The sequence below is a fragment of the Protobothrops mucrosquamatus genome, unplaced genomic scaffold (assembly GCF_001527695.2).
Source record: "Protobothrops mucrosquamatus isolate PMUCROS unplaced genomic scaffold, P.Mucros_1.0 scaffold3128, whole genome shotgun sequence".
Taxonomy (NCBI): Eukaryota; Metazoa; Chordata; class Lepidosauria; order Squamata; family Viperidae; genus Protobothrops; species Protobothrops mucrosquamatus.
Window position 1 is genome coordinate 1 of NW_015389130.1, and position 8,536 is coordinate 8,536.

Below are 8,536 nucleotides of genomic sequence, written 5' to 3' on the forward strand. Positions count from 1 at the left end.
CTTTAGAAGCTTTGCATACAGTATATATAATATGTTTATTTAGGTATATTGCAGCATTGATTTTAACATCTTTGCCTTTCCTTGAAAAAGGCAGCAGAGTAAAAAACTGGCCTACACAACCACAATCAGAACAGCTCCTCTGCTTATAGATTTAGGTTTTCTTTCTCTGCTAAGTGTCGGCTGGAGGAAGACCAAAGAGAACTAGCAGCACCTAGAACATAGTTTCAGAATGTACTTTATGTTCAGTTACCCAACACATGTTCTAAGGGTAAACCAGAAAAACAGGCTTATCTTATGGCGTTTGTACACTTCCTCTTCTTCAATAAATTTTGCCTCAAGTACAATAAAAAGTGCTTTTCTGAAACAGACTTCTATATAGACACCCTTTGTCAATGTGCAGCAAGAAATTTGTTTTTACAATGACACCTTTCCATACACAGAGATGTAACCCAAGGTCATCTCCAGATAGCTGATGTATGTGACAGGAAAATAAGCCAACAGAAGAGGCTGGTATTAAATAGATTTAACCTAGTTTGCTCAAAGTTTGGCATAGCTTAGCCACAGAGAGGGTCTGCCCCTTTATCAAGTTTATATTTAAAGTGATTTACTTACGATGTCTAACCACTGATGGACAGCTACAGCTACTTGTGTTCCCAATGGTTTGGTTAACACCAGCACATCTCCTGGTACCGCATTGTCTGGCCTAGAAGTAATGAACATATCTTTTTAAAAAGCTCATGTGCCGTCATTATTTTTCAGTTAATTATTCTCCAAAGTTTATTTGATATGATCCAAAGATCTTATTTTTGTAATTAAAAACAGAATGAATACAACCGAAAAAGAAACTCAGTAGTTACCATAAGTTATTTTAAATTACATTTTTTTTCATGTATCCCCAGATAATCATCAAGGCTGACAAATATATAATGAAGATTATCCGTAGATCGTATTGGAGTCACATTTAATGCTAACACAATAATTTTGCCTTAAAAGGAAATTGTTTGTCTGCTACTTCTATATAAAAAAAAACCTTCTGGATAAGTTTTTGTTGCCTTTATTTTAGACATTGAAAATAAGACAGATTTTCAGAGTCTGGATATTTAACAGCTGGAATCGTGAAGTGATTTACACTCACACTGTTCTTCCAATTTGGATGAAATAGACCAGCTCATCAGTGAAAACATAAAAGCTCAACATAACCAGAGTAAGGGCATTTGTTGAGCTGCTATTATAAGGAATGTTCTGTTGTGCAGGCTCTGAGGTGTTGCTTGATTAAAAAAAAGTACAGGAAGCCAGAAGTTGCCTTTAAGCGTTACGTTTTTATTCAGCTGAATAAAGTTGGGCTCCTCTAAAAGAGAGAAGCCCCAAATGATAAGAAATCCTTGTATTTATTCTTTCTGATTACATAAGCAATCCACCCAGCAAAGCTGACACACCATATGATAAAGATTTCACCCAGTAAGTCTGGCACATTGTAGATAAGAAGGGAGAAAGCAGAAGTAGCTAAAAATGTTCCCTTTTGGGTGTTTCCCGAAAGACATCGTGGTGGGTTAGGACACTGGGTGTTTTATCTTTCCTTTCCTTTCCTGACCCTGCATCCATGACTCTGCAAGTGCCCAAAGACAACATATGTGCCATCTGCACATATTCACAATTGATGCTTCCTATGCTGTCCCCTAATTCCGGGTCAACAGTTCAAGTGTCACTGAAGCTGTAATGTGATCTTTTTTTGTTTTCCTTACAGCATTATTTTAATCCNTGGTTGCCGGTGGCCTTCCGGGTGCGCTTCAAGGTGTTGGTCATCATCTTCAAAGCGCTCCATGGCATCGGACCTGGATATCTCCGAGACCGCCTTCTGCCGCAGATTACCTCCCATCGGCCGGTACGCTCCCACAGAGTGGGTCTCCTCAGGGTGCCGTCAGCCAGACAGTGCCGGCTGGCGACCCCCAGGGGGAGGGTCTTCTCGGTGGGAGCTCCCACCCTCTGGAACGAACTACCCCCAGAGATCCGGGTGATCCCGGATCTCCCTTCCTTCCGCCGCGCCCTTAAGACATGGTTCTTCCAACAAGCGGGACTGGCCTAAGGGGAATTTTTAGTGGGGTTTTAAGAATAATTTTAATTTGACACAGGCCATATCAAATATTTCATTTTAATTAGGTTTTAAAGTGGGTATTTTTATCTTTGTATTTGTTTTACCAGGCTGTCAGCCGCCCTGAGTCCGTAAGGAGAAGGGCGGGATAAAAATCCAAATAATAAATAAATAAATAAATAAATCCTGCACGTGTGCGGGCGGGGCTTCGCTCGCTTGCGCGGCCGGTTGCTGGCGGGCCGTGGATCGGTGCCGGTGTGTGGCCCGGGGTTAGGTACCCCTGTAGTAAAGCACCTCACTGGGTTTCCAAAACATTCAACAGAGTTTGGAGAAACATTCTATTTGAAAATTGCAAGGGAAGCTAGCAAAAATGTGCAGCAGCCCTTTTATTTTATTTCAGCTGGACGGAAGCTAGTTCTCCATGACTTGTTCACACAACCTGTGAAGCCACGAACAAGCAAACCATATTATGCCTTAGAGAGCTAACCACAGTAGAGTTGTAAATGATGTGTTCTCCTTAGAGAGCTTGTGCAGCCAAGCATGGTAAAAATGCATGGTGGCTTACGGAAATGTGTGACTCCCACTTCCCATTGCAACTTTCTAACGTTATTAGGAATGTTAGATAAAGATGTAATGAGCTTTTCTCTCCGTCACTCAATTATTTAAACTTTCTTGTGCAACTGCCTCCCAAATTCCGTGAGGAAACGTGGAAGTCTTTTTTGGTTTAATTCAGATTGAGAACATTATACGTTGTCATAAAATAATGAGCATCAGAATAAACGCCCGTTCAATGTATTTTATTATCAGTTCTGAAACGGATACAATGAATTGTTACAATTATGAGGGTTTATTTTTTGCCTTTCATGATTTTGAATTGTTTGAATGTAATAATCACACCAGAATCTGTATTGTTAGGGATTTTCAGTATTTGCAAGGACTGTAATATAATAAGCAAGAGCAACTGCTAATCGAAAGAGCAGAGGTGGACAACCGGAAGATTTAGGGCTATAGATGCTTGAAATATCATTTACTTTTTATTGTGCAATGTTAATTTGTAGGTACACTGAGTAATATATTAGCGTTTCTTGTCATCACAATTTAAGGAACTTACCCTATCTGTCATTTTATTACTGATGCCAAGAAGCATCAACATATTGTCACATTCGGTAACTCCCATGGCGTAAAGATCACTAAGGACATTGGCACAGGCGATGCGTCCCTGGAAAAAGCAACACAAACAATTCTCATTGAATTGTTATTTTAATGCTCAACCTGCTTTCTAAGACAACCTTAAAAAGAGACTGAAATTTGAGATGGTAGATGGAAGAAGGGTAATGAATAATAAAACAAAAAGCATGACACCAATTTATTTACTTACTGGGATGGAAAACAGTTTTAAACATTAAAGCAATCTTAAACAGAACCAACAAGAAAACCAACAAACCTTGAAAAACAACGTATGTAAAACAATTTTTCATTTTAAACAAAAACAATGCATCACAGGAACGTGCAAAGCATTTAAGCGCACGCGGATAAAAATTATCTAAATCGCTCTGGCAGCTTTGTTTTTTCAGATTTACAAAGCTCAGAATGGTTGCTTCACAGGCTTTCTCAGGTAGCGTGTAAGTTCACTGCACATATGATATTTCTTCTGGCAAAGCAAAGCAGCTGTATTAAGAGCTCCAGGGGGCACCACCAGAAATGCACATGGTTTAAACCAGTGGTTCTCAACCTTTTTAATGCCGCGACCCCAACCGGTCGTATGTTGAGGACTAAACCGGCCGTAAGTTGAGGACTAAACCGGTCGTAAGTCGAGGACTGAACCAGTCGTAAGTCGAGGACTACCCAACCGGTCGTAAGTCGAGGACTTTCCCTGCCTGGGAGCGCCGTGCATGCGTGGTTCTGCCCCCTGCGCCGGCCGAGATGTAGCTGGCAAGCGGCAGAGACGGAGCAGGCCGACCACCAGCTGGCCCAGCCCAAGGGAGGTAAGGCACCCGCCGGAAAAGGGGGAAAAAATGGCGGACAAAAAAAATGGCGGACAAAAAAAATGGCGGACAGCCTTGCTTGGCGACCCCCGTGAAATGGTCAATCGACCCCAAATGGGGTCCCGACCCACAGGTTGAGAACCACTGGTTTAAACTAATATCCACTGCTAAAAAAATCCTCTGAATATTTTGCCTGGTCCTATGCTTTGTGGGCCTCGTCACAGACCACATTTTGGGACCAGTAGTGTGATTTGGTATAGTCAATAAGAGAGAGAAGTTAAGTAGCAAACAGAAATTCCCTGTGTATTATTTTCCTTTGGGTAAACTAGTAAATTCTGATTTTTTTAATTGTTAAAATCTTTTGCTCTGAAGGTTTACCTGAATACAACAGACTACTACTGAATTCCTTATACAGTGGTACCTCGGTACTCATCGTAAATTGGTTCCGGGAGGCAAAATGAATACCAAAAACAATGAGTACCAAATAAATCTTTCCCATAAGGAATAATGTAGTGCAGAGGTCTCCAACCTTTCCGGGCTTGCGGACCGGAGGAAAGGAGAGCAGTTTCAAAATTGGTGCATGCGCATGCATTCACGGGGCCACGTACACTGGCGAAGCACTAGCAGCCTCGTTCGTGCATGTGGCATACGCTGGTGCCGTGTGCATGTGCGAACGACCGCACAAACCACCCGGGCTAGCTGCGCAGGCGCAAACGGGCTGCGGACACCCACCTCGTGCTAACGTCCCTGTTTGCGCCCAGGCGAGTGGGGGGGAATGCACGCCCACGCGTGCGTGCACCGGCCAGCCATTTCTGCGACCCGCTGGCCAAGAGTCCGTAGGGACACCTGATGTAGTGAGTCACAAGGCAGCCGACACTGACAAGTTCTAGCTTGGTACATTGAGTACCGAACAAATGATGAGCACTGGGACAAAAAAATTTCACGTCAAAATGCGTCGAGTACCAAAGCAGTTGAGTACCAAGATACCACTGTATAAGGCCATCATTTATTTAGTTAAGAGTAGAAATAATTTAAATGCTCAAGCCAAGATTACTCTCGAGCTGAAAAAAAAAAGGAATTTCTTCAAAGGTCTGGTAGCTCCAGACAAAACTGAGAAAGATTAAACCAAAGCCAGGTGAAATCAATGGTCTTTCCTCTATCCCCATTTCTCCACAGTTCTTATTTGACAAAAAGCGGCAAACATTTTTAGGCATCTTACCATCATATAAGGGTCGTCCACAATGGGATAAATGTAGTCTGTTGTCTGCACCAAAGACAAGCCTCCGTGCCTCAAAGGAATAACACACGTATCCATGCCAATTCCTGTAATAAAAGTAACTTGTTTTATTTTCAGAATTTGGCCTGTTCTTGTAATTTCCTTTCTATTTCTAGTGTATAGAGCAGGGGTAGGCAACCTTGGCTCTTTTATGACTCATGGACTTCAACTCCCAGAATTCCTGAGCCAGCATGGCTCAGCTTGGAAACCTCTCCCTTTCCCCTCAGCATGGCTGGCTCAGGAATTCTGGGAGTTGAATTCCACGAGTCACAAAAGAGCCAAGGTTGCCTACCCCTGCCCAAATGCCTGAATTTTGATCACGTGACCATGAGGAAAAAATATTTAAATATTAAACCAGGGGTCTTCAAACTTGGCCCTTTTATGACTGGTGGACTTCAACTCCCAGAATTCCTCAGCCAGCATGGCGGAACTATGGCCCCCTCATGGCTTGTGGACTTCAACTCCCAGAATTCCTCAGCCAGCATGGCTCAGCTTGGAAACCTCTCCCTTTCCCCTCAGCATGGCTGGCTCAGGAATTCTGGGAGTTGAAGTCCACGAGTCATAAAAGAGCCAAGGTTGCCTACCCCTGGTATAGAGTAATCCAAACTGCGCACATCCTAGTGCAACTCTGAAAGCAACGAATGATAGTTGTGTTTCTTTTCTCATCGACGCTGCTACGTTCTTCAGCATTGTCTTCCCGAGGACTCTTCACAAATTTTAAGAACTGTTGATGTTTCCTCCTGCAGCAGCAGCCCTACAAATATTTGATAAATCGCCTGACTGCCACATTATTAGGAATATAGTTCTTTCTTTATATCGTACCAGTGAGAGACTCTAATCCCCTCTTTCCATGATGAATTTAACAGACAGATTTGTCCTGCAAACCTGTTCTATTTTCCACACTCTAAAAAAAAAGAATATAATGAATAAGTTTTTAAATTAGTCAAAATGTGAGAACCTGCATCAAAACTCCTCTATTGAAGGAATATTATATAGTTAGCAAAAAATAGATAGGTACGTGATTCGTCCTTGACTTTCAGATGGAATTCATTTTACACTGCTCAAAGTTTGATCACATGACTACGGGGGTCCTGCAATAGACATAACTTTGGCCATGCGTCATAAGTCATAACTTTGAACAATTGCTGAATGAATGATTGTAAGCTGAGGACTACCTGTACCTGGAACGCTAAGGTAAAGACCAATATATGGTTTTGGTTTTTAATATCGTTTGCCTTTTCACTTATATGTCTCCAAGCCAGATGCACCAAAATCAGAAAAACACAAAAATAATTAACATGGACTAAATCAGGGGTCTCTAACCTATGGGCCGCGGCCCGGGACCGGGCTTCAGGCTCTCGGCCAGCGATGGCTGGCCAGTGCGCGCATCCCCCCACTCGTGCTAGTGCCCACAGCCCCATTCGCACATGTGCGCAGGTGCGAATGGGGATGTTAGCACGGCGCAGGTGTCCGCAGCCCATTTGCGCATGCGCCCACTAGCCCGAGTGATTTGTGTGGCCCATTCGCGCATACGTGAATGGGCTGTGTGGCCGTTTGCGCATGCGCATGGTGCCAGCACATGCTGCATGTGTGAACGGGACTGCTAGTACCGCACCAGTGTGCGTGGCCCCATATGCACGTGCATCAATTTTGAAGCTGCTCTCCTTTCCTCTGGTCCGCGAGACCGGCAAGGTTGGAGACCTCTGGACTAAATTCACCATTAGCAGGATATGATTTTTAAAAAAAAAGACTCCCATTTTAAGATTAAAAATAAAAAACATACCTATAAAAAGATTTACACTTAACAGCATTTTCATACATTAAGGCAATAATCTTGCATATAAATGCTTTTTGTTATAAAGTGGAAAGTCAAAGGTTTTAAAATTGTTATGGAATCCAACAGTTTTCATATTACTATCTGAGACGTAACTAAAGGAAGCTGCCTTACATCTGAGCCAGACCACAACAGTTTTTTGCCGATATGTTCCCATATGGTTTTAGGTAGAAGATTTTTAATCGAGGCGTCTTTATGTTCCGCTCTTTAATAATGTGCATCAAAGATCTAAGAAACAAATATAACCAGTAAAAGGTATTCTTACCCAATCTTGGCATAACAGCCCCCAAAAACTGTTCATCTTCTTGGAAGTGGTTTTCTTGTAAGGATTCAAGCAATTTCTGCAAAATGTCCTGAGGCACTTTACAGCCGGTGCCTTTAAGTTCCGTGAATCGGGTTAACCGAAAACTTTTGTCAAGTTCGTAACTTTCTGGATTAAAGGACTCTCGAACAGACATGATTCTCACCCTGTAAGTAACCACAGATGTTCTTCTTTATGAAATAGGTTGGTTATCCTAGGTTTAAAAAAAAAAATACAAACACATAGCATAAAATTCGCCTTTTACGATAGTTATAGATTCTATGTAAAAATATGAACTCCCAACTATTTTTGCATGGAAAAATGCAAGAAAATTCTCTGTGAAACAGCCTCTTAAGATTTCATTTTGGTCTGGCCCGAAATAAGTTTAAATATGTTTGCCTTACATATCTCCCAGAATTTCAGTCGTCTTTTCACCCATTTGTTTTGGTTTTTCATTGCATGCTTGGAATTAGAGATAATTTGTACAATGATGGCAGTTTAGTTCAAACTTCTGGGGTATTTCTTCCAGCAGTTTAAGTGAAATAAAATAATGCCCCGAAGGATGCCAATCATGTCAATTTGGGATCTATATCATCTATCAATATGACTCAATAATTTGCTACCCTAAACTCAGACAAGAAGAAATGGATCCAAAGATAATTTGGAATGAATCCCAGAGAATCAATATTCTTCAAGACTATCTGAAAATGACAGCTACCAGATGATCTAGAGCAGTGGTGGCGAACCTATGGCACGCGTGCCAGAGGCGGCACTCAGAGCCCTCTCTGTGGGCACGTGCACCATGCCCGGGAGATGGCAACCGTCCCTCTTCAACCAGCCGCCCGCTAACTCGCCAAAGTCGCAGATGGCTGGATGCATCCCAGCACCCATGCGCTCGCTGGCCTCTGTGTGCAGGGGCCGATGGTGTCAGGCAGCAGCGGCCCCTGCCTCACCCTGCCCTGTGACAGTGGCACCCCACCCTGCTTCACCTCACCCCGCAGGACGAGCCTCCTGCCCACCGCTCCACCTGCCAGAGACCCCCTGGATCTCC

The 8,536-nt window shown here is 42.8% G+C and overlaps 1 protein-coding gene across 1 annotated transcript; it reads right to left on the reverse strand.

The window, feature by feature from the left end:
• Positions 1–612: 612 nt before the first annotated feature.
• Positions 613–7,657, reverse strand: LOC107297068 (selenide, water dikinase 1-like; the record flags this gene model as incomplete). The annotated part of the gene is made up of 5 exons (XM_015826426.1): positions 7,450–7,657; positions 5,294–5,397; positions 3,170–3,308; positions 1,136–1,256; positions 613–703 (listed from the first exon to the last, which is right to left on the reverse strand). Coding segments are annotated over exons 1-5 (648 nt in total), but the record flags the coding sequence as incomplete, so codon positions are not given.
• Between the last annotated feature and the right edge of the window lie 879 nt (positions 7,658–8,536).